This window comes from Ammodytes marinus (genome assembly GCF_949987685.1).
Source record: "Ammodytes marinus genome assembly, chromosome: 19".
In the NCBI taxonomy this organism is placed as follows: domain Eukaryota; kingdom Metazoa; phylum Chordata; class Actinopteri; order Uranoscopiformes; family Ammodytidae; genus Ammodytes; species Ammodytes marinus.
Window position 1 is genome coordinate 23702809 of NC_137223.1, and position 27167 is coordinate 23729975.

Consider the following 27167-nt stretch of genomic DNA (forward strand, 5'->3'; position numbering starts at 1 on the left):
CATAAGGGGGCGCCATAAATTAGGAAATTTTATATCTCCTAATTGGCCAGAGGAATTTTCTTAAAACTCACGGGAAACCATCAAGGGGCATACCCAAGTCTATATGAAAAATATCGCCAAGAAATAGTAATGTTAAAGGGACTTTTTAATAAAATTAGATTTTTTTTTTTCCGTCAAAGAAAAAAGGCGGGAATGTTAGCATGTCCATTGACATTACATTGTGCAATTAGCTCCGGCGGCCATTTTGTCAAGGCTGACAATCTGCTTTTGCTCATAACTCGCCAACCACACATCGCACATTAAAAAACTTGACATGCACTTGTTCTGTGAATTGAGCTGCATCGTTCCACCGTGGCAGTTTCGCAAAATTCATCCGTAAACAGCGATACCTATACAACTCCCGCACCGAACATCCCACGGTCAAAAACTTTACATCCACAGGTTCTGTGGAGTGAGCGGCAGGCACGGCGCTTGACGACGAGTTGCGTCGGAGGCTTGGCCCCCGGTAAAAACTGCTTGCAGTTCTAGTTATTATTAGGGGGCCAAGCCCGAGCAGGAGCTGGGACCGCGTTTTGCACAGCAACGCGGTTCCCAAGCCCTGCGGGGCAGGGAACCCTATTGTTTTTGTGGCGATTATTATTATTAGGGGGCCAAGCCCGAGCAGGAGCTGGGACCGCGTTTTGCACAGCAACGCGGTTCCCAAGCCCTGCGGGGCAGGGAACCCTATTGTTTTTGTAAGGATTATTTTTATTATACTTCGCCCCCTAAAACTGTGTCCACAGCCCAAACCGTAAAGGGTGCAGACATGCCAATTGCATGACTAGATCCAGGTCCGTGAATTCTCAGCATACAAAAAAATTCAGACATGCCGGCCACTAGGTGGCGCTACACCAAAGAAAACGCGTTTGGGGCCATAACTCCCACACCGAAACTCCCAAAGTCAAAAACTTTATATGCACAGATTCACTGGAGTCAGCTGCATCTTTTGGCATAGGCCACGCCCATTTCCGTATATATAGATTTTTCGCAAAATCGCGAAAACTGAAAAAGTTATTTTTCGCTACTCCTCCCACAATTTCTGGACAATTGACACCAGACTTTGCACAGAACATCTACCGACCCACACGGAAAAAAGTTATTCGAAAGAATTTTGATACGACCTTCGATGACGAAACGGTAGCGCTTTGAATATTTGAAAATTAGCTCACAGTTACTTCCTTGTACGTAAATATTCATAAATCCAAAAGTATAAGTCGGATCAAGTCAAAATTTTAGACATATGTTGGTGCTACCCTTAATTGCGTTCAATAAAAAATTGGAGAATTTCGCCATAAGGGGGCGCCATAAAACGAGGAAATTTGATATCTCCTAATTGGCCCAAGGAATTTTTTTAAAACTCCAGGGAAACCATCAAGGGGCATACCCGAGTCGATATAAAAAATATGGCCAAGAAATAGTAATGTTTAAGGGACTTTTTAATAAAATTAGATTTTTTTTTTTCCGTCAAAGAAAAAAGGCGGGAATGTTAGCATGTCCATTGACATTACATTGTGCAATTAGCTCCGGCGGCCATTTTGTCAAGGCTGACAATCTACTTTTGCTCATAACTCGCCAACCACACATCGCACATTAAAAAACTTGACATGCACTTGTTCTGTGAATTGAGCTGCATCGTTCCACCGTGGCAGTTTCGCCAAATTCATCCGTAAACAGCGATACCTATACAACTCCCGCACCGAACATCCCACGGTCAAAAACTTTACATCCACGGATTCTGCGAAGTGAGCGGCCGGCGCGGCGGTTGACGACGAGTTGCGTCGGAGGCTTGGCCCCCGGTAAAAACTGCTTGCAGTTCTAGTTATTATTATTATTATTATTATTATTTTAATTTTTCTCCGAGTAAAAGTGGTGCTGCAGCCCAAACCGTAAAGGGTTGGGACATGCCACTTGCGTGACTAGTTCAGACCCCCGGCCTCCCGGCCTACAAAAAAATTCAGACATGCCGGCCACTAGGTGGCGCTACAACGAAGGAAAACGCGTTTGGGGTCATAACTCCCACACCGAACGTCCCACAGTCAAAAACTTTATATCCACATATGCACTGGAGTCAGCTGCATCATTTGGGATAGGCCACGCCCATTTGCGATATTATAGATTTTTTGCAAAATCGCGAAAACTGCAAAACATATTTTTCGCTACACCTCCCACAATTTTTGGACAATTGACACCAGACTTTGCACAGAACATCTACCGACCCACACGGAAAGAAATCATTCGAAAGAATTGTGATCCGACCATGGATAACGAAACGGTAGCGTTTTAAATATTTGTTGATTAGCTACGTTTTACGAAGAAATTAATAAATCCAAAATCATAAGTCGGATCAAGTCCAAATTTTAGACATATGTTGGGGCTACCCTTAATTGCGTTCAATAAAAAAATTGGACATTTTCGCCATAAGGGGGCGCCATAAATTAGGAAAATTCATATCTCCTAATTGGCCAGAGGAAATTTCTTAAAACTCACGGGAAACCATCAAGGGGCATACACGACTCTATATAAAAAATATGGCCAAGAAATATTAATGTGTAAGGGACTTTTTAATAAAATTAGATATTTTTTTTTTCCGTCAAAGAAAAAAGGCGGGAATGTTAGCATGTCCATTGACATTACATTGTGCAATTAGCTCCGGCGGCCATTTTGTCAAGGCTGACAATCTACTTTTGCTCATAACTCGCCAACCACACATCGCACATTAAAAAACTTGACATGCACTTGTTCTGTGAATTGAGCTGCATCGTTCCACCGTGGCAGTTTCGCGAAATTCATCCGTAAACAGCGATACCTATACAACTCCCGCACCGAACATCCCACGGTCAAAAACTTTACATCCGCAGATTCTGCGGAGTGAGCGGCCGGCGCGGCGGTTGACGACGAGTTGCGTCGGAGGCTTGGCCCCCGGTAAAAACTGCTTGCAGTTCTAGTTATTATTATTATTATACTTACCTCCCTAAAACTGCGTGCACAGCCCAAACCGTAAAGGGTGCAGACATGCCAATTGCATGACTAGATCCAGGTCCGTCCGGACTACGCATACGACAAAAATTCAGACATGCCGGCCACTAGGTGGCGCTACAACGAAGGAAAACGCTTTTTGGGTCATAACTCCCACACCGAACCTCCCACAGTCAAAAACTTTATATCCACAGATTCACTGGAGTCAGCTGCATCATTTGGCATAGGCCACGCCCATTTGCGATATTATAGATTTTTCGCAAAATCGCGAAAACTGCAAAACTGACTTTTCGCTACTCCTCCCACAATTTTTGGACAATTGACACCAACGTTTGCACAGAACATCTACCGACCCACACGGAAAAGATTTTTTCGAAAGAATTTTGATCCGACCATCGATAACGAAACGGTAGCGTTTTAAATATTTGTTGATTAGCTACGTTTTACGAAAAAATTCATAAATCCAAAATCATAAGTCGGATCAAGTCCAAATTTTAGACATATGTTGGGGCTACCCTTAATTGCGTTCAATAAAAAATTTGGAGAATTTTGCCATAAGGGGGCGCCATAAATTAGGAAATTTTATATCTCCTAATTGGCCAGAGGAATTTTCTTAAAACTCACGGGAAACCATCAAGGGGCATACCCAAGTCTATATGAAAAATATGGCCAAGAAATAGTAATGTTTAAGGGACTTTTTAATAAAATTAGATTTTTTTTTTTCCGTCAAAGAAAAAAGGCGGGAATGTTAGCATGTCCATTGACATTACATTGTGCAATTAGCTCCGGCGGCCATTTTGTCAAGGCTGACAATCTGCTTTTGCTCATAACTCGCCAACCACATATCGCACATTAAAAAACTTGACATCCACTTGTTCTGTGAATTGAGCTGCATCGTTCCACCGTGGCACTTTCGCGAAATTCATCCGTAAACAGCGATACCTATACAACTCCCACACCGAACATCCCACGGTCAAAAACTTTACATCCGCAGATTCTGCGGAGTGAGCGGCCGGCGCGGCGGTTGACGACGAGTTGCGTCGGAGGCTTGGCCCCCGGTAAAAACTGCTTGCAGTTCTAGTTATTATTATTATTTGTACCTCCCTAAAACTGCGTGCACAGCCCAAACCGTAAAGGGTGCAGACATGCCAATTGCATGACTAGATCCAGGTCCGCCCGGACTACGCATACGACAAAAATTCAGACATGCCGGCCACTAGGTGGCGCTACAACGAAGGAAAACGCGTTTGGGGTCATAACTCCCACACCGAACGTCCCACAGTCAAAAACTTTATATCCACATATGCACTGGAGTCAGCTGCATCATTTGGCATAGGCCACGCCCATTTGCGATATTATAGATTTTTCGCAAAATCGCGAAAACTGCAAAACTGACTTTTCGCTACTCCTCCCACAATTTTTGGACAATTGACACCAACGTTTGCACAGAACATCTACCGACCCACACGGAAAAGATTTTTTCAAAAGCATTTTGATCCGACCATCGATAACGAAACGGTAGCGTTTTAAATATTTGTTGATTAGCTACGTTTTACGAAAAAATTCATAAATCCAAAATCATAAGTCGGATCAAGTCCAAATTTTAGACATATGTTGGGGCTACCCTTAATTACGTTCAATAAAAAATTTGGAGAATTTTGCCATAAGGGGGCGCCATAAATTAGGAAATTTCATATCTCCTAATTGGCCAGAGGAAATTTCTTAAAACTCACGGGAAACCATCAAGGGGCATACACGAGTCTATATAAAAAATATGGCCAAGAAATATTAATGTGTAAGGGACTTTTTAATAAAATTAGATATTTTTTTTTTCCATCAAAGAAAAAAGGCGGGAATGTTAGCATGTCCATTGACATTACATTGTGCAATTAGCTCCGGCGGCCATTTTGTCAAGGCTGACAATCTGCTTTTGCTCATAACTCGCCAACCACACATCGCACATTAAAAAACTTGACATCCACTTGTTCTGTGAATTGAGCTGCATCGTTCCACCGTGGCACTTTCGCGAAATTCATCCGTAAACAGCGATACCTATACAACTCCCGCACCGAACATCCCACGGTCAAAAACTTTACATCCACGGGTTCTGTGGAGTGAGCGGCAGGCGCGGCGCTTGACGACGAGTTGCGTCGGAGGCTTGGCCCCCGGTAAAAACTGCTTGCAGTTCTAGTTAGGGGGCCAAGCCCGAGCAGGAGCTGGGACCGCGTTTTGCACAGCAACGCGGTTCCCAAGCCCTGCGGGGCAGGGAACCCTATTGTTTTTGTGGCGATTATTATTATTATTATTATTATTATTTGTACCTCCCTAAAACTGCGTGCACAGCCCAAACCGTAAAGGGTGCAGACATGCCAATTGCATGACTAGATCCAGGTCCGTCCGGACTACGCATACGACAAAAATTCAGACATGCCGGCCACTAGGTGGCGCTACAACGAAGGAAAACGCGTTTGGGGTCATAACTCCCACACCGAACCTCCCACAGTCAAAAACTTTATATCCACAGATGCACTGGAGTCAGCTGCATCATTTGGCATAGGCCACGCCCATTTGCGATATTATAGATTTTTCGCAAAATCGCGAAAACTGAAAAACATATTTTTCGCTACTCCTCCCACAATTTTTGGACAATTGACACCAAAGTTTGCACAGAACATCTACCGACCCATACGGAAACAAATTTTTTGAAAGAATTTGGATACGACCATCGATAACGAAACGGTAGCGTTTTAAATATTTGTTTATTAGCTACGTTTTACGTAAAAATTCATAAATCCAAAATCATATGTCGGATCAAGTCCAAATTTTAGACATATGTTGGGGCTACCCTTAATTGCGTTCAATAAAAAAATCGGAAATTTTCGCCATAAGGGGGCGCCATAAATTAGGAAATTTTATATCTCCTAATTGGCCAGAGGAATTTTCTTAAAACTCACGGTAAACCATCAAGGGGCATACACGAGTCTATATAAAAAATATGGCCAAGAAATATTAATGTTTAAGGGACTTTTTAATAAAATTAGATTTTTTTTTTTCCGTCAAAGAAAAAAGGCGGGAATGTTAGCATGTCCATTGACATTACATTGTGCAATTAGCTCCGGCGGCCATTTTGTCAAGGCTGACAATCTGCTTTTGCTCATAACTCGCCAACCAAACATCGCACATTAAAAAACTTGACATCCACTTGTTCTGTGAATTGAGCTGCATCGTTCCACCGTGGCAGTTTTGCGAAATTCATCCATTAACAGCGATACCTATACAACTCCCACAACGAACATCCCACGGTCAAAAACTTTACATCCGCAGATTCCGCGAAGTGAGCGGCCGGCGCGGCGGTTGACGACGAGTCGCGTCGGAGGCTTGGCCCCCGGTCAAAACTGCTTGCAGTTCTAGTTATTATTATTATTATTATTTGTACCTCCCTAAAACTGCGTGCACAGCCCAAACCGTAAAGGGTGCAGACATGCCAATTGCATGACTAGATCCAGGTCCGTCCGGACTACGCATACGACAAAAATTCAGACATGCCGGCCACTAGGTGGCGCTACAACGAAGGAAAACGCGTTTGGGGTCATAACTCCCACACCGAACGTCCCACAGTCAAAAACTTTATATCCACAGATGCACTGGAGTCAGCTGCATCATTTGGCATAGGCCACGCCCATTTGCGATATTATAGATTTTTCGCAAAATCGCGAAAACTGCAAAAAATATTTTTCGCTACTCCTCCCACAATTTTTGGACAATCGACACCAAACTTTGCACAGAACATCTACCGACCCACACGGAAAAAAATCACGTAAAAGAATTTTGATCCGACTACGGATAACGAAACGGTAGCGCTTTGAATATTTGTTGATTAGCTACGTTTTACGTAGAAATTCATAAATCCAAATTCATAAGTCGGATCAAGTCCAAATTTTAGACATATGTTGGGGCTATCCTTAATTGCGTTCAATAAAAAATTTGGAGAATTTCGCCATAAGGGGGCGCCATAAATTAGGAAATTTTATATCTCCTAATTGGCCAGAGGAAAATTCTTAAAAGTCACGGGAAACCATCAAGGGGCATACACGAGTCTATTTAAAAAATATGGCCAAGAAATATTAATGTTTAAGGGACTTTTTAATAAAATTAGATTTTTTTTTTTCCGTCAAAGAAAAAAGGCGGGAATGTTAGCATGTCAATTGACATTACATTGTGCAATTAGCTCCGGCGGCCATTTTGTCAAGGCTGACAATCTACTTTTGCTCATAACTCGCCAACCACACATCGCACATTAAAAAACTTGACATGCACTTGTTCTGTGAATTGAGCTGCATCGTTCCACCGTGGCAGTTTTGCCAAATTCATCCATAAACAGCGATACCTATACAACTCCCGCACCGAACATCCCACGGTCAAAAACTTTACATCCACGGATTCCGCGAAGTGAGCGGCCGGCGCGGCGGTTGACGACGAGTTGCGTCGGAGGCTTGGCCCCCGGTAAAAACTGCTTGCAGTTCTAGTTATTATTATTATTTGTCGCCGCTAGAACTGCGTGCACAGCCCAAACCGTAAAGGGTGCAGACATGCCAATTGCATGACTAGATCCAGGTCCGTGAAATCTCAGCATACAACAAAATTCAGACATGCCGGCCACTAGGTGGCGCTACAACAAAGGAAAACGCGTTTGGGGTCATAACTCCCACACCGAACGTCCCACAGTCAAAAACTTTATATCCACAGATGCACTGGAGTCAGCTGCATCATTTGGCATAGGCCACGCCCATTTGCGATATTATAGATTTTTTGCAAAATCGCAAAAACTGAAAAACATATTTTTCGCTACTCCTCCCACAATTTTTGGACAATTGACACCAAAGTTTGCACAGAACATCTACCGACCCATACGGAAAATAATTTTTCGAAAGAATTTGGATACGACCATCGATAACGAAACGATAGCGCTTTGAATATTTGTTGATTAGCTACGTTTTACGTAGAAATTCATAAATCCAAAATCATAAGTCGGATCAACTCCAAACTTTAGACATATGTTGGGGCTACCCTTAATTGCGTTCAATAAAAAATTTGGAGAATTTCGCCACAAGGGGGCGCCATAAATTAGGAAATTTTATATCTCCTAATTGGCCAAAGGAATTTTCTTAAAACTCACGGTAAACCATCAAGGGGCATACACGAGTCTATAGAAAAAATATGGCCAAGAAATAGTAATGTTTAAGGGACTTTTTAATAAAATTAGATTTTTTTTTTTCCGTCAAAGAAAAAAGGCGGGAATGTTAGCATGTCCATTGACATTACATTGTGCAATTAGCTCCGGCGGCCATTTTGTCAAGGCTGACAATCTGCTTTTGCTCATAACTCGCCAACCACACATCGCACATTAAAAAACTTGACATCCACTTGTTCTGTGAATTGAGCTGCATCGTTCCACCGTGGCACTTTCGCGAAATTCATCCGTAAACAGCGATACCTATACAACTCCCGCACCGAACATCCCACGGTCAAAAACTTTACATCCGCAGGTTCCGCGGAGTGAGCGGCCGGCGCGGCGGTTGACGACGAGTTGCGTCGGAGGCTTGGCCCCCGGTAAAAACTGCTTGCAGTTCTAGTTTGAATTGGTTTGGATAGATTATTATTAGTAACAATTTCTGCATATGGCTCTCTATATAAAAGTTTCACCCAATTACAAAAATTATTCCCAAGCCCGAACCTATCGAGTACTTCAAACAAGAATGCCCATTCCACCCTGTCAAACGCCTTCTCTGCGTCTAGTGACAGGAAGGCTGTATCTGGTATCTCTCTCTGGTTGTGTAGAATATTTAAGACTCTTCTTACATTATGAAACCCCTGACGACCTAAAATAAATCCGTTTTGATCTCCATTTATTATTCCCGGTAATAAATTCTCTAATCTTTTTGCTAAAATTTTACACAGTATTTTTAAATCAGAATTTAGGAGACTTATTGGCCTAAGATTCTCACATTTATCATTTGTCTTTCCAGGTTTAGGAAGAAGTGTGATCAAAGCACCCCTTAAGGAGGGAGGAAGAATGCCTTCCTGAAAAGATTCAATAAACATTTCGAGGAGGGGCGCCTTTAACTTAGATTCAAACTTCTTATAAAACTCAATGGGCAGGCCGTCCGGACCAGCAGCCTTCCCAGATTTCATGCCTTTAATTGCCAAAGAAATTTCTTCTTGAGTTATATTTTCCTCCAAAGCCACCCTCTCCTCCTCCAAGACTTTAGGAATGTTTAAATTGCTTAAGAACATACTTTGATCTGATATTTCCGAATTTCTTTCTGAGCTGTACAATTTTGCATAGTAGTCTCTAAATGCCACATTAATTTTAATAGGGTCAATAATATCATCAGCGCCATGCTTTTTCAGTACAGTAATAGCTCTTTCAGTTTGAAGTTGTTTTATGCGCCAGGCTAAAATTTTTCCTGGTTTTTCCCCTTGGTCAAAAATAGTTTGTTTGAGTTTTAAAAGATTAGCTGTAGCTTTGGCGGATGAAATTTCATTATATTGAGTTCTTAGCAGAAGTAGTTCTTGGTGTAATTTAGGACAGGTGTTTTGGAAGTATTTGGTCTCCACAATCTTAATTTTTGACTCTAACAGTGCCAGCTTTTGTTTAGTTTTTTTTAATTTGGAACTTGTAAAATTAATGATCTGACCCCTAATAAAAGCTTTAAAAGCTTCCCACCTGGTACTAGCAGATGTTTCAGACCCATTCACTGTGAAATATAAATCAATTTGAGTTTCAAGAAAAGAGATAAGGTCTGGGTCCCTCAGCCACTGTTGCTTTACTCTCCATCTAGGTGGATCCTTTTTCAGCCCTGGATCTACATATTTTAAGCTATTTGGGGCGTGATCTGAGACCAGTATACTGTCATAAGTACAGTCCTTGATCTTAGACATCAGACTTGCGGAAACAAGAAAATAATCAATTCGGGAGTATGATTTATATGTACTGGAGAAACATGAATAAAATGCCACATCAGGATTCCTATCTCTCCACACATCTCTTAGATTTAATGATTTGATGAAATGATGAATAATATTCCTACTTCTATTATGAGTCTTGTCTATATGCGAAGATCTGTCTTTATGGGGGTCCAGTGTACAATTGAAATCACCTGCTATTATATATTGACCATTAAGGGATGATAGTGTATAGAACAAGTTATTGAAAAATGTGGGGTCATCATTATTGGGCGCATAAATATTAACCAAATTAAGCACTTCTGACAAAAGTGTCCCTTGAACTATTAAGTATCTACCTGCTTTATCTGCAATTACGTTGGTGATATTATAAGGAATCGACTTGTGAATGAGTGTCATAACCCCCCTTGCCTGAGTATTAAAGGCCGCTGATAGTACCCTGCCCTGCCATCTCCTTCTAATTCTAATGTCCTCTTGTGCCGTAAGGTGAGTCTCTTGAAGGAAAATTATTTGAGGATTTATACTCTTTAACCTGGCCATAACTTCCTTTACCTTTTTAATTTTTTGCAACCCTCTGCAATTCCAAGATGTAAATTTAATTTCTAATTCACCTGTCATATAGAATCATAGCTTTGTAGATTGTACAACAGTAAGCAAAAATGTACCAGAAAAAAAAAGAGAAAGAAAAAAAAGAAAAAAGAAAGGAAAAAAGAAAACGTGATCTCAATAAACTGGTAACACACAAACCCCACACCCCAATAGCTCCAGAACTGAGCCTCCCCCCACCCCCTAGCTGCACACTCCAGCAACCTAGAAAAACACTCCACACTAAGTGAGGAATATTCAAGCTAAACGTATCATTCTCCCTCCACTATTTATAAGGAGATATCCAAACCATTATGTATGCGAGTAAATAAATTGAACCAGTGGTAACACCCTTTTGATATAAGGCAAATGTGCATTGAGATGCCGTCAACTTATAACTCCGCAAGATTACCTCACGTGCCAGTGACCCGGAAACAAAACAACCCGCGCTATGCGTTGTGGGATATGAAGTTTACTCTACTTGAATCAGGCATATTGATATTATCCCCCGAGCAGTTCTAACAACATTCAAGTGGGGCATGTTCCCTTAACAAAACCAAACACAATGTTGATTATATGTCACCTATACAGTAAACGTTGTAAAGTATGACAAACAATAACTTATGCGACTTTTTATAAAACAATTGGCCGCTGGCCACTACACCTTGTATAAAAAGTTGTCTATGAAAACAAGATTAGCAATTTTTATCTGAACCAAACGAGCACAATAATCCGTTAAACATGTACGGCAGTATTTCAGTCCCGCGAAACATTGCATGTAAACAAACTTACTTGCCCTTATACTCTGCCGTGGTCATAGCAACGTTTTACGTTGGCGTACACAGTCAACCAGTCCCATTTCCCTCTTGGATGTTCCGAATAAATTCCTCCACGTCTGTTGGTGTACCAAAAGTGTGCGTTTTATCCTTGTAAGTCACCAGCATTTTAGCAGGAATCAGCATGCCGTGTCGAATCCCCAAGCTACGAAGCCGCTGTCTGGACGCGTCGAAACTTTTCTGTTTCTTGTGCTCTTCTTGTGGCAGGTCTTGGTAGAAGCGTACTTGTTTATCCTTGTAGAGAAGTTGCTTTTTGGTTCTGGCTGCTCTTAGTACGGCCACCTTATCTCTGTCGTTCAGGAACCTCATTATGATTGCTCTTGGGGGTGCGTCGGGCTCTCGGTTCGGACCAGTCCGATGGGCTCTCTCCAGAAAAATAGCCGACGTTAGTGTTGTGATGCCCAGTGACTCCGGGATCCACTTCTCAAGAAAGCCACAAGTATCTCCCGCCTCTGTCTTCTCTGGTAGGCCAACCAACCTTAAGTTGTTGCGCCTAGACCTTGCCTCTTGGTCCGTGGCTTTATCTTGCAGCTCTCTCTTATCATGTTCAAGTTTTCGGACCTTAGCTTGGAGTGTAACCACCTCGTCCTCAGTGCTGGAGATGCGGACCTCTGCTCTCGTAACACGCTCTGTGCAGACGCTAATCTCCTTTCTCACTCCGTCTATTGCACTTATTACCCCGTCAAACCTGTCCGAGAAATCGTCCTTCAGCCCTTTGATGGCGTCAAGGATTTCTTTGCCTGCTATTACGTCTCCATCTTCTGGTTCAGCTTCGTCAGGCATGGCGCTAGCATTAGCGCTGTCGCTAGCTTCCCCGCCAGTCTTTGTCAAGCCAAAATCCGACATTTTTGCTTGTTTGCGTCTGGTCATTTTGGTTGCTGCAGGTTTCTTTGACAAAGCCAAACACGCTGTTCACTTTTGGTGGTCGTAAATTAGGTTTCTATCAGTTTTTAATAAAAGTTTAGTGGAGGGTAGAAAAACCACCTGCTCAGCTCGCCGCCATTACCGGAAGTCATAATCGAAATGATGCATGTTAGTGGAACACAGTCGCACAGTACAACACAGTACATGTGCTGCAGTCGTGCATCGCAAATTAACAGATGGTGCTCCAAGGCCACGTAGCCATGTGGAAGTAAATTGTAGGTTTTTCTCTCAAAACAGTGTGTGTGTGTGTATGTGTGTACTTCAAGGCCTTATATTTAAATCAGAAATTATACAATTTTATATGCAAATAAATCATGAAATTCCTTACACAATTAAAGATATATATAAATCGGATAGATTTTTTTTTTAATTAAAACTTAATCTGCAGTTGAATACAACAGAGAAAGTTAAAAAGTGCTGGTTTTGCTTTTTTGCTATTTCTATTTTGTATCCATGCTTTTCAGTTGAGATAATAACATCGATTTTCCCTTTTTTTTCTTCTTTTTTTTTATACATTATTTTTGGATTTTTCTTTTTTGCAGAACACAAACACACAACTGAAAAAGCTTTCACACAATCAAAAGACAAAATAAAACATCTAACATGGCGTACTCTACTTAAAAGGTTTCTAAGACATTGTTTAAACTATAGGCAAATATTAAATAAAAAGTAAAAAAGGTGTCATGAAGGTCACTTCAGCGCTGCTATATGGTCGAGGAAAGGCTGACATATTTGCTTAAATTGTTCTACTTTATTGATTTTCCCTTTTTTGTGTTGGTTTTTTCCAGAACAAGAGTGAGCTGCTGCCCACCGTTGAGGCTCTGGAGTCGATGGGTTACGACCTTTACGCAAGTCTGGGAACAGCCGACTTCTACACAGAACATGGAGTCAAGGTAACGCAAAAATACATTGAAGATATCCTGCTAAAAAGGGGGCGCTCATGGTGTAGTTGTTACACCCCCCATAGAGTCTCAGTCCTCTTCACAGCAGACCCGGGTTAGAATCCAGCCCGGGTTGTTCTCTGCATGTCCTATTTCACCTGTCTCTGGTGGTAGGATGTCCTAGAAGAAAGGTGGCCGACCAGTAACCATGAGGTCTCTGGTTCCTCCTCCCAGTAACCATGAGGTCTCTGGTTCCTCCTCCCAGTAACCATGAGGTCTCTGGTTCCTCCTTCCAGTAACCATGAGGTCTCTGGTTCCTCCTTCCAGTAACCATGAGGTCTCTGGTTCCTCCTCCCAGTAACCTTGAGGTCTCTGGTTCTTCCTCCCAGTAACCATGAGGTCTCTAGTTCCTCCCAGTAACCATGAGGTCTCTGGTTCTTCCTCCCAGTAACCATGAGGTCTTTGGTTCCTCCCAGTAACCATGAGGTCTCTGGTTCTTCCTCCCAGTAACCATGAGGTCTCTGGTTCTTCCTCCCAGTAACCATGAGGTCTCTAGTTCCTCCCAGTAACCATGAGGTCTCTGGTTCCTCCCAGTAACCATGAGGTCTCTAGTTCCTCCCAGTAACCATGAGGTCTCTGGTTCGATCCCTGGCACCGGACAGGAGGGTGTTAGTAGTAATACTAGTGGTGGCTGCTATTACATCTACGGTGCCCACCATCTCTACCAAGGTGTCAATGATAAAGGCACTTACCCCCAATACTGCTCCAGGGGCGCTGTACTATGGCTGACCCTGTGCTCTGACCCCCTACGAAGTGTGGTAACTTGAGAGGGGAGATGCTAAGAACGAATTTCGATATACCTTGTGTAAATTGACAAATAAAGAAACTTAACTTGAATTGATATAAAAAAATATCCATTTTTTTGTCCAACTTTTCGTTCTCTTCCTTTCCGTGTCCCAGGTGAAGGCAGTGGACTGGCCGTTTGAGGAGGACGACAGCGAGTGTCCCACCAAGGAGAAGCAGCGCAGCATCATGAACTACCTGGAGGAGAACCACTTTGACCTGGTCATCAACCTCTCCATGAGGAACAGTGGCGGGCGACGCCTCTCCTCCTTCGTCACCAAGGGTTACCGCACCCGACGCATGGCCATCGACTACTCTGTCCCTCTCATCATCGATATCAAGTGCACCAAGCTCTTTGTGCAGGTCAGAAATAGTCTGTTTGCTTGGTTTTGTACTTAAAGCTTTAGTGCGTAACTTCTGTCGCCCCCATGAGGAATTCTGAGTAATTACAACAATGCTGTCGGTGAATCTACATGAGTTAAACTTTCGTGATCACAGATGGATTTGACACCTTCTGCTGTACGTCCAGGTTTTTCTTAGCAGTAGAATCAATAACCGAAACATTTCTTGGGATTTTTCTGAGCTCTTGTGACAGTGTGGAGGGGGGGACACACACACCAGTTTGTAAACGTTGCCATACTGAGAAATACAGAGAGTTTAGTGGAGCTGAACTGAACTTAATAAAATTTGTGTCTTAGCTTGAAAATCGGCATTCATTTACAGAAAAAGTTACGCACTTTAGCTTTAAAACTAAAGTTAACCCACATCTGGACCCACATTATTAATATGAATTTGTAATGTGTGTTTCAGGCTCTTCATCAGGTGGGTCCCAATCCTCCAGTGAAGACTCACATTGACTGCATGACCTCACAGACACTAGTCCGTCTGCCTGGTGAGTCTCTCTGTTCTATGTTTACATTTAGAATCTGTGATTAAGATCCACCGGTGTATATATGTTACAAAATTCAAATAAAGGTGCTCGGAGTACCTTTCATTTTGTGTTCATTCCTGCACCCCCTTTGGACAAAAGCGGTAGTGTGTTTACTGCGTCAGCTGTAGTTCCTGGGTGAGCGTATACCCATGACAAAGGCATTAAGAAAAAACTATATAAAAATAGCATTCTTTGCACTGTTGGTCTCGTTTGCTGTTACATGTCATTCATGATCATCAGAGGAAAAATGGGACTGTCTCAGAAATATTTAAAAGTTCCTCATAGCACTTTTTTTTGTTTGTTCCATAAACGATTTTTATTGAATGTATTATTATTTTAAAACACACACACAAATAGCACCTTTTTTAATGTTAAAATATGACAAAAGCTGATCTCTGTTGTGTTTTGCTTCCCAGGTCTGATAGACGTGCATGTCCACCTGCGTGAGCCGGGAGCGACCCACAAAGAGGACTTCTCTTCGGGCACAGCGGCTGCTCTGGCCGGGGGCGTCACCATGGTGTGTGCCATGCCCAACACCAACCCCGCCGTCACCGACCAAAACTCTCTGGCCCTCGTGCAGAAGGTACGCACACATTCTTCTGTCTCCTTTAACTCAGTTGTCTGTTCATTTCTTGGCCTGTGCTAAAAAAAAAGAAAAACATTCAAACTGCAATATATCTTCATATTTATATCGTATTGTCAGCTCCAAAAATCCTTAAAAAAAAAATTAAATAAAGTTTTCAACCGGTCGTGAACTACAACTTCCGCTTCTGTAGAAGTCACAGTACGGCTAGTTGCCTTGGATTGCAGGGTTTTGAATGAAATAGTTTTGACTCAATTATTTTGACTCAATTTTTCTGCTGAATTATCAATATATAATGCGATGTGATGTATTAAGACCACCCATTAATCTAATGACTGTAAAAAATGTATATCTGTTCTGTTTAATTGTGTATTCAATCAAATTTAACTGAAGTAAAATGAAAGATAACCATTAAAACCTGTTGTGTTGTCTTTCATCCAGTTGGCCAAAGCAGGCTGTCGGTGTGACTACGCTCTGTACGTTGGAGCTGCCTCAGACAATGTGTCCCTCCTCCCCGGCATCGCCAGCCAGGCAGCGGGGCTCAAGATGTATCTCAACGACACATACTCCACCCTCAAGATGGACAATGTCTCTCTGTGGATGGAGGTAGGATGCTGTATTTTTTGAATGATTTATTTTTGTTCTGTTTGTTCTGGATTTCACACTGAATGGATTCTCTACCTGTTATGTTATAGATGAAAAAATTATATTTTTTTAAAACATGTTAAGTGAGTCTTCAAACGTTTTTTATTTTCATTGTTTTAATCCTGGTTAACTCTAAAACTGTAAGGAAGGGGGAAAAAATGTAAAAGTCTCCCATAGTTTAAGTATTAATTTCAATGCATCCACATTGTGAAGGTGAAATTAAGTACACTTTCACTGGGGGAGAGATTTTGAAATTGTTTTGATTAGAAGTAGTTGAGCTAAGTCTTTTTTGTTTTTTTACTTTAGAAACTAACATTTATTTTCTTGGAATCTAGCATTTAATCACAAATAAGACATTTAATTTGCTTCTCTATGTAGCTGTGCTGACTGATACTTGCAGGAGGCCATTGCCCCATGTACCCCCTGCAAACTAAACTAAACTCAACTGTCTTTCTCTTTATAAAAGTTTTTTTTATTTTAACAAACTACTATACTGGTTTGTCATAAAAGTGCATTAAAAGTAGAGTTAATATGATAAGTGCTATATTCGTTTGTTTTATCTGAGAGGTTTTTGGGGATTTATTTTCTCGGATCAAGCATTTTACCACAAATTAGACATTTCACAGTTTTTTCTGTCTAGCTGTGCTGAGACCAGTTAGTAGATCATTGCCCTCATGTCACTCCCTGCAAACTAAATTGAACTTTCTCTTTGTCTTGTCTGAAGCATTTTGAGAAATGGCCCAAGAACCTGCCCATTGTGGCCCACGCAGAGAAGCAGACTGTTGCAGCGATTCTGATGGTGGCTCAACTCTACCAGAGACCTGTTCACATCTGCCACATAGCCAAGAAGGAGGAGGTAAAATATACTGCTTTCATTTTCTTATTTGACATGTTTTTAGACTATTATGGAGCTCAAATGGTGCAGAGATTTGTAGTGCTACTGTTAGAGATCCACTGTTTTTTCAATTCTGATCCGATATTTGGGTTTTGTTATGTGTAAGGTTATGAAGGCTGAGGCAACACAGCAAATCTAATTGAAAAGAGCAACAAATATACAAGAACTCAACAAAGTAAAACTGTATTTGTACTACTGGGATTAGCAAAACGTTTCAGTTGCTAAATGATTAAGTTTTAATATATCACGTAGTTATGTAGTTATGGTCTTAAAAAGGAATTTTCTTTCGTAGTTAAAATAATTAAAGGTGCTCTGAGGGACTTTCAGTTTGTGTTAATTCTTGCACTCCCTTTGGACAAAAGCGGTAGTGTTTTTACTACGCCAGCTGTTGTTCCTGGGTGAGCGTATACCCATGACAAAGGCATTAAGAAAAACTATATAAAAATAGCATTCTTTGCACTGATGGTCTGCTTTGCTTTTACATGTCATTTATGATCATCAGAGGGAAAAATTGACTGTTTCAGAAATATTTAAAAGTTCCTTGCGGCAACTTTTAAATAAATAAAAAAGGTTTTTACAGATGTACTGTACTTCACCAGCCCACACTGTCCTTATCATTATCAATAGACTTAAACCTTTTCCTTACCCAGATCCTAATCATCCGAGCGGCGAAGCAGAAGGGCATCCAGGTGACGTGTGAAGTGGCCCCCCACCACCTGTTCCTGTGTGAGGACGATGTGAAGGAGATCGGTGACGGGCGGGCCGAGGTCAGACCCATGCTGGGCACCAGAGAGGACATGGAAGCTCTCTGGGAGAACATAGACATCATAGACTGCTTTGCCACGGACCACGGTTAGTACACACACATATTGTGTTCGAAAAGCCATGCTAACGTCCTACTCATACTAATTTTTGAAATTTAAGTACACACACATATACTGTATGAGTACAGGAGGCATTCTTGAAGCTAGGCATCGGCCGATCGATAACCAGTTTCAAGGTATACCGGGGTTTGAAAGAGTCAAAGTTTCAAAACCGCTATTATTTTTCTCCATACCTTCTCTAAAGTCTTCGCTTGTATTATGTTTGATACACGTTTATTAATGTTCTGAATAGAGCTGCAACGATTAATCGACTAATCGATTATTAATCGATTATTTAAATAATCGCCAACTATTTTGATAATCGATTAATCGTTTTGAGTAATTTTTTAATAAAAAATGTCCAAATTCTCTGATTTCAGCTTCTCAAATGTGAATATGTTCTGGTTTCTTTAATCCTATTATGACAGTAAACTGAAATATCTGTGTGTTTTGGATATAAAAATACATTTGAGGAAGTCAACATTTATTATTGATTTATGAACATTTTTCACTGTCTGTGTCCAGCCCCCCACTCAGTAGAGGAGAAGAGCAGCTCCCGCCCCCCCCCTGGTTACCCCGGCCTGGAGACCATGCTTCCTCTGTTGCTAACGGCCGTCAGCGATGGACGACTCACGCTGGATGACATCATCAGGCGTCTCTATGACAACCCACGCAGGATCTTCAACCTGCCTGTTCAGGAGAACACCTATGTGGAGGTAGACAGACAGACAGACAGACAGACAGACAGACAATGAATTAACATTATGAAAATTGGATTTATCACTTAAAAACATCGGCAAAGTCAGAATTACATTTTTCGACCGTAATAAGAAGATTTTTAAAAAATGTTTTAACTATTTATTATTATTTTATTTACTTATTATAGACTTTTTGTTTTATTTTTTTTTTATTTTTTGTGAAGCGCTTTGTGTTACCTTCAAGTCTTGATTTGTGCTCTGTTTTTTGATGAACCACCTGTATGTTAATCATTTCTCCCTTGTTTTGGCCTTGTAGGTGGACTTGGAGCAGGAGTGGGTGATCCCTCAGGCCATGCAGTTCACCAAATCAAAATGGACCCCGTTCCAGGGTTTGAAGGTGAAGGGGAAAGTGAGACGCGTGGTGCTCCGGGGAGAGGTCGCGTACATCGACGGACAGGTCAGCGCACACACTCACTCACACACACACACACACACACGTTCACAGGCTATATGGGGCTGCATTAAACTATACATTATCACTGGAATAGGTAGTAATGTTTGGGTACGTTCATCTTGCTATTTCGATGGTTAGAAATGATAAAAACTTCCAATTTAAAGTTTTGAAAAGTAAATCGGTCAATCTGTGCCTTCAAAATCAATATGTAATGTATATATGATCAAATAATAGACAAGTGTTCCATTTCGTGTTTTAGTTTTTGCCCATATATGCGCTCATGGAATTCGTATCAGTACGTGGATTTGGGGCCCTCAGATATCCAATAAATGGATTGCGGCCATATCAGACCCTGTACAGATATTGGAACTGGTCCCTTCCCTAATGTTTTTAAATGACCTGTGTGTGTTTTAAATGTTTTTGAATGTGACTCTTTCTCTCAGGTGTTGGTTCCTCCCGGTTACGGTGAAGATGTGAAGACGTGGCCCGCTGCCTCCATCACTCCTCTTGAGCCCGTTAAAGAATGTCCATTGGTATTTAAATCGCATTTAAAATAATACAAAAAAAACTCACAGTAATACAATAACACAGTAATTTAAAGCCTTTGGAAACCTGGTCTAAAATAGTTAAACCTGCAGTGTGTAGAATTTTGGGTTTTATTTCCTAGCAGATTTTGTAGAAAGTAATTATAATATCCATAAGTTCATTTAATTTAGTGCATAATAGCTGAAAAAAATGTTTTGAATTATTATTTTTTCCCCTTAGAAAGGGTCTCATATATGTCCATATTTCTGCATATTTTGGACCAAGGCCTAGTGCCGCCATCTTGAAAGTGTCATAGTTGGAATGTCATCAGGTGCATTGTTTAAAATTTTGAATTGTTCTTGTCCTTGAAGGCCACTGTAGCTTCTGTTATTATTCGAAAGGGTTGGGGTTACCCAGGGAGTGTTGCATTCTAGAACTTTGTAGAACTTTCTTGATGATGTCATATTACACACTGCACCTTTAAATCACATTTAAAATAATACAAAAAAACTCCCAGTAATACAATAACACAGTAATTTAAAGCCTTTGGAAACCTGGTCTAAAATAGTTAAATAAGTTTTATATAAATAAATAAATGTAAAATGTAACTGATTGTATGTCATTGTAAGACCTCTTACCCCCTGTGTGTCTTGTGGTTGTAGACCCCAGAGCACCCCCGTCGCACCCCGCCTCGTGAAGGCCTGGTGCGGGCCCGAGCAGCCAGCCCGCGCAGGACAGGAGAGAGTCGCTTCCTGCTGCCGCGCATCCACCGCTCCTCTGACCCAGGGCTCACACCAGGTACTACAACTCCCACAATGCAATGGGACATTTGTCACTATTTATGTCAGTGTGTATTAATCTGCCGCCCAATTAAATAAACTGATTATAGCCTATCTGAGAATAATCATCACAGACTCCGATGTTAACACCTTTTGCCTCTCTTATTCATCATCAGTGCACTTATATCGTTAACCTTATGACTGAACCACATTAATGATGTAAATATAAAGATAACAATAAATTAATACATTTTAAATATAAGCGCTGGAATTAATAACAAAGTAATTAATTAATTAAAACATCTGGGGGAAATTGTACCTGTTTTTCGAGGGGTAAATGGATCACATGTTTAACTTTTACATGTATAATCCACCTTTGTATTCACTGTATAACACTGCATTCCCAATACCTAACAAACGAACCTTCCATTATATCATTGTTTCTCCCTGTAGAGATGGTGGCTCTCCCTCTGGCGGCTGCAGGTGACGGTTACAGCCACCCTCCTCCTCTGTCCCGCCTGCTGTCCCCTCTCTCTGCCCCGGGACAGATGCCTCCAGGGGGGGTCTCACACTTCCAGACCTCCCCTCTGCTGCACGCCTTGGTCGGACAGCACATCCTCTCCGTGCGCCAGTTCAGCAAAGAGCAGGTACAACATTTATGACTCTTTCGAATTTGTATTATTTATTTATTTTTGTTTATTATTATTTTTGTATTTCCATATTTATTTATTTATTTTTATTTATGATTTGTTTTTGTCCATCTTTAATTGTTATGCATTTATTTTACTTATTTAGATTTTAATATATTTATTGTGTTGTGTTTTAAAATTCAAAAATACTCTTTTATGGGATGTGGTTTTCATACAAGCCTGTACATGTTTCTGCCCCATCCACATATAGACTTTTTATATCGTTTGTATGTGAAATAAAAACTAAACTACACAGACACACTGACTCGTAAACAGAGCAGACAACCGACATCTGATATTTTTGTCGCCTTCGCCATCTTGATTTAATAGAAATGCTTTTGTTGATGGTTCCAGATCTCTCATCTTTTTAACGTTGCCCACACATTACGTGTGATGGTTCAGAAGGAACGCAGTCTGGACATCCTGAAGGTAAGTCCCATCACAAAAATGTTCTTATTTATCATTGTTTAATTATAAATGTAAGAGAACTCACTTCATATTGATGACTATGTCTTTAGTAACTAGCTTCTTGTCCTCGAAGGCCACCGTAGCTTATGTAAATTCTCCAAAAGGAAGGGGTCAGCAAAGATTTTTCACAACTAGATGACGCCAAAGTACAATTTTTTTTATTATAAACTGTCCGTTTATTGCTGTTATTGTATCTGAACCAACTGTTAAAACACTGGAAATGGTAAGCAATACAATTTACGTAGTTTGGTTTAGGGAACACATGATACCACACATATAATACTGTAGATCCTGTCTTTCTTGTTGTCCAGGGCAGGTGATTGTCAATATACATTATATGATAACCATTTTACAGATAGGACAATGTATGAAATCATAGGCAAATAGCTGGATGAGAATTTAGAAGAATTTGACTTGCTATGAACCCTGGTTTTAGTAGTTTCGGGAACACATGACTACTAATCCAACGGCTCCGTCTTTTTGTTGATGAAATTGTTAGTGTATTTGGTGTATGCGTCATTATTTTATTGTAAAAAAATAAAAATAAACATTTAAAAAGGGCTTAAAATAAATAAATAGTTCCCGTCTTTGTTGTTATATTCCAGGGTAAGGTGATGGCGTCCATGTTTTATGAGGTCAGCACTCGTACCAGCAGCTCGTTCTCGGCGGCGATGCAGCGTCTGGGAGGGTCCGTGGTTCACTTCAGTGAGTCCACCTCCTCCACACAGAAGGGAGAGTCTCTGTCTGACTCGGTCCAGACCATGAGCTGCTACGCTGACGTGCTGGTGCTCAGACACCCCATGCCCGGAGCCGTGGAGGTGTGTTAACTTACTTTATTAAGTCAATGGCTAGATTTGAAATTAGTTTTTATCGCATATCCCCTCTCAAGACGGAATGCCCGGAGCAGTGGAGGTGGGTTACAGCTTCCAACATCACAATGGGGTTTATGGTTAGCCTGTTTTATAAAGTTTGGCATCATTTACAGTGTCTTTGCCAATTTACGACACTTAATATGGCTATTCTAAGTGCAGAAATCTTACCTTTTTTTCCACTTTTTTTTTTTATGTAAATGTTTCCTTTTAACAAAATTGATATTATAAACATGTAGCTAAATCAATTAGAATATGTGAAAAACTTTAGTGTCCCCAGTAATATACAATACCATGTGTATGTATTCATGGTTTTGTCCATGTAGTATTATAAATGTCTCAATAATCAAAATCCATAATCTGCTATAAATCCAGTTAGCATTTTTTTTTTTTTTTTTTTTTATAATTGTCTGTACGTAACCCCTTTGTCCCTCTCAGAGTGCGGCGCGTCACTGCCGTAAGCCGGTGATCAACGCTGGAGACGGAGTGGGAGAACATCCCACCCAGGCTCTGCTGGACGTCTTCACCATCAGAGAGGAGCTGGGGACGGTCAACGGCATGACGGTGAGAGACACAGGCTTTCTTTTTTTCCTTTTTTTAAGATTATATTGTGGCATTTTCAAACTTTATTAGACAGTACAGAGTTGAAATGGAGAGACAGAGAGAGAAGGGGGATGAAATGCAGTCAAGGTCCTTGGGTTGGATTTTAACCTGCAACCACTGCAACAAAGGCCAGAGCTGATATGGTACGCGCTCTATCCGCTACGCCACCAGAGCTCAAGTATTTGGACATATATAATACATACAGTTTATAGAAATGTTTGCATGTTTTACCACTTTCGCTTCCTATTATAAATGTATTCTTTTTTTACTCCTTATATCTGCCTAATTTTTTACTTTTTTTGGACTATGTCCAATTGAATTTATCAATAAAAATAGCATTCTTTGCACTGATGTTTGCTGTTACATATAATGCTTGATCATAAGAGGAAAAATTAGACCGTTTCAAAAATATTTACAAGTTCCTCGTAGCACCTTTTAATATGGGTAAAACAATGCTTTTAGAAAATCTTTTCATACCCTCTTTTCCTGTGTATTTTCCTGTCAGATAACGATGGTTGGTGATCTGAAGCACGGCCGTACGGTTCACTCCCTGGCCAAGCTGCTGACACAGTACCGCATCACGCTGCGCTACGTCGCCCCAAAGAACCTGCACATGCCCGCAGAGATCATCAGCTACGTGGCCTCCAAGGGCATCAAACAGGTCTGGGGCTCAACTGTTTGAAAATACACATATAAATACATTACAACAAAAAACAAATTACATTTCTATTTTTCCCAAAGCTTCTCTCAAAAGTTTGAAAGTCATAAACTGAGCGTATTACACAGCACTGATAAATGCTGGGTTCTGATTGGTCAATCACTGCATTCTACGGTTTGTTATTTCTCAATAATGCTCCGCTGTTTTAATAATAATCAATAATTCACTGTTTCTATGGGTAACAGACTGTTGCTACGGACCTTGTTCTGATAAATAATTTCCTGCCATATCAATCCACTTACAAACGTCTATAAATAGTTACATAATAATCCTTAAAAAAACAATGCAACACCTTTCAAACATGACTTTGAATGTATCAGGAGAGCAGGGAACGTCGGAGTCATGGTTAATGTCCAAAAATACTCCAGTCAAGACGATGTGAGTGCGTTTGGCCACAGCAAAGTATACACTGACTTAATAATCTTGTGTATTTCCCCCTGTGTGCAGGAGGAGTTTGACAGCATTGAGGAGGCTCTGCCCGACACAGACGTCCTCTACATGACCAGGATCCAGAAAGAACGCTTTGCTACCGAGAAGGAATACGATGCTGTAAGTGACCTTATGTTTATTACGACGACGTTACAACGTTTTATTAGGGCCAGTCATGTTTTGTTTTTTTTCATGTTTTAGGGACCATATCGCTTCTCTTTGCAAAGTTTAATCAACCTCATCACACCAGGGATGCCACACAAATCAAGAGTTTTTCACTAATTAATAAACCTGATTGCTAAGTATGATTTTAGTAGAACATCAACTGCAGGCAAAAGTCCGGGGGGCTACAATGGGCCCAAAATGCCGTTGTAAATTGTATTGTTTTTTTTTTTTTGCGAACACCAATTTAATTTTCCAGTCAAAATACCGGTGAATAATCTTTGGGCAACAGATTCGCCTCCAGCCCCCAACGTATAGATAGAACAGGCAACAGTTGTTGAATAAATACTACACAGCTACTACTTAAGCTAGCTGAAAGTAAGCTAGGAATTAAGTGTTTATCAGCATTTCAGTGTCAGGGACATACAATTAATATGTTTGTGTATCTTTTCCTCTCTCAGTGTTTTGGTCAGTTCATCCTGACCCCTCACATCATGACTGTAGCCAAGAGGAAGATGGTGGTGATGCATCCTCTGCCCAGAGTCAATGAAATCAGGTAACGACCAATCAGATCCATTTATACAAACCTCACTGAAGTAGTTTAAACTCCCTGTCAACATCTTAGAAATGTATAAAAAAAAACATATTATACAATTTAAAAAAGGAAATAAACAAATACTAATGTTGGGAAGTTTGTTCCATAGTTGTGTAGCTAAAATTTGTGTAAATCTTATGTAATTGTAAATATTTTGTACGTGCATGTATGTGTGTTCGTTTGTATGTATATATGTGTGTTATGTTGTGTTTATTTGTGAATACAAATATGTGAGGGGTGCACTAGTGGTTAGAGCGGTCTCTCCAAACTGTCTAATAAAGCAAAAATGCCAAAAAAAAACATCTTAAAACAAAAATTTAAAAAAAATAAAAATCATCATGCGGGAATTAAAACTAACCCTCTATGTAACTTCTCTTGTATTTTTCCATCAGTGCTGAGGTGGACACGGACCCCAGAGCAGCGTACTTCCGCCAGGCAGAGAACGGCATGTACATCCGAATGGCCCTGCTGGCCACCGTACTCGGCAGATAAACACACACGACGCTGCATGTGTGTGTAACAGCACATAGGGTCTATTTTGCAGACATGGACATGGCTAGTTCTGGACTACAACTGTACTTTCAATGGACAATTGCATTTAGTCCAGGACTAGGCTTAATCCATGTCTGTGAAACTGGCCCATAATGTCAAACAATTTATTAGGGTCCTAATAAGTGGTACGACACAGGCATTTTTTTGGTCTTTTCCTGAAATATGTAGATTTGTATTTTCCAGTCCATGGGACGGAGGATTTAAGTCGTTAAAAACAACAATAAGGCTTAAAACTGAGTCGTAAAGTTTATAGAGTTATATACAAGACACTCGCTTTTCTTCAGTTTGACAAACCAAAACTTTTATTTCTTGTCATCTACGTCTCAACCAAAAAAATCCCTGTATTTCAATTTATATACTGGATTTTTTATATTGCCTTAAATCACCTTTAACCTTTACCCAAACAAATTATTAACAAAAGATCATATACTCTACAGCTCTGGAAAAAAATAAGAGACCACTCCAAATGTTCAGTGTCTCTTGTTTTACTCCTTAGAGGCATATGTTTGAGTAGAATGAACATGTTGGTTTTTATAATATAAACTACTGACAACATTTCTACCAAATTTACAATAAATATATTGTGTTTTAGAGCATTTTCAATATGTTATGTAGAGATGAAGATTGACGAAAAATCCAGACTGGTCTCTTAATTTTTTCCGGAGCTGTAGATGCTCTTATTTGTTGCTGGACGAGTGAGATTTTTGAGAGAGAAAAAAGAGGGAAGTCATAACATTGATAGTACTATAATGTGTGATTTACTCATGAAATAAAGATTGTAGAAGTTGGGTTGAAATGAGCAGCGATTTTATCAACACTGCTTCATGGGTACCATAGCTTTAAAGGGACCGGTTTGGATATTGAAGGGAGAAAAAAGAAGAAAAAAAATTGCCCATTAACATGATATATGATTCCTCTTTTCTGACCAATAACGGTATAATAATGCCATTTTCTTTTGTTACCTGTATGAAAAGCCTTTTGTCTAGCCTATACTATACTGTTCCTTTCTTTGCCTAAAAGTGTAGCATTAATTGAAAAAATTGCTAAATATATTAAAATGTCTTTTGATGGTTTTGGGGGTTATTGCATTACTGTTACTGTCAGTGCTTTCATATTCTGTAGTATAAATGTCATTTATATGTTGGTGAATGACTTTGTATTATGTGGAGAAATAAATAATAAATAAAAACTATTTTCCCTTTTGCAGCTGACGTTGTCGTTAATATCAATCGCATTTTTTGCTTATGAACAGGCACAGTACAAGTCTTTATCCGAATCAAATTTGTTGTCCAGTACTTTTTTTTTTTTTTTTTTTGAAGTTTATTGAGCAAGGACTAATGCATTGTACATTGTTTCATAATGAAATATAAAATAGATGCCATGCATACAGGTTTCTAGTCGAGACTAATTTGCAACCCTTGTCCCTGATTAGGCCTTTACTAAAAAATGTCACATGAATAAAAATACAGAAGACATCATATACAGGAGACATAAATAAAAAAAATAAAAACAAGGACAATGATTAATGTGTGTATGTGCAAGAAAATTGTCCGAGACATTTGAAATTGTGAATTGAAAAATTCTCAGAAATGTATTGTGTTTTTTCATTTCATTGTCTCGAACTATTTTCTTGTCAAGTGACCCATGGAGACTGCTCAT

The 27167-nt window shown here is 40.3% G+C and overlaps 1 protein-coding gene across 1 annotated transcript in view; it reads left to right on the forward strand.

Moving 5' to 3' along the window:
- cad (carbamoyl-phosphate synthetase 2, aspartate transcarbamylase, and dihydroorotase) overlaps positions 1-26624 on the forward strand; it is an 80271-nt gene extending 53647 nt beyond the window's left edge. The window contains exons 26-44 of the mRNA XM_080047453.1: positions 13115-13219; positions 14168-14413; positions 14861-14942; positions 15398-15564; positions 16006-16170; positions 16934-17065; positions 17755-17956; positions 18493-18683; positions 18982-19122; positions 19563-19652; positions 20307-20442; positions 20877-21070; positions 21467-21541; positions 22186-22398; positions 22888-23013; positions 23558-23713; positions 24218-24319; positions 24823-24917; positions 25349-26624. Of these exons, the coding sequence (XP_079903579.1) occupies positions 13115-13219; positions 14168-14413; positions 14861-14942; positions 15398-15564; positions 16006-16170; positions 16934-17065; positions 17755-17956; positions 18493-18683; positions 18982-19122; positions 19563-19652; positions 20307-20442; positions 20877-21070; positions 21467-21541; positions 22186-22398; positions 22888-23013; positions 23558-23713; positions 24218-24319; positions 24823-24917; positions 25349-25448 (2718 nt within the window). The 3' untranslated portion in view covers positions 25449-26624. The remainder of the gene's footprint in view (positions 1-13114; positions 13220-14167; positions 14414-14860; positions 14943-15397; positions 15565-16005; positions 16171-16933; positions 17066-17754; positions 17957-18492; positions 18684-18981; positions 19123-19562; positions 19653-20306; positions 20443-20876; positions 21071-21466; positions 21542-22185; positions 22399-22887; positions 23014-23557; positions 23714-24217; positions 24320-24822; positions 24918-25348) is intronic.
- The last annotated feature ends 543 nt before the right edge of the window (positions 26625-27167 follow it).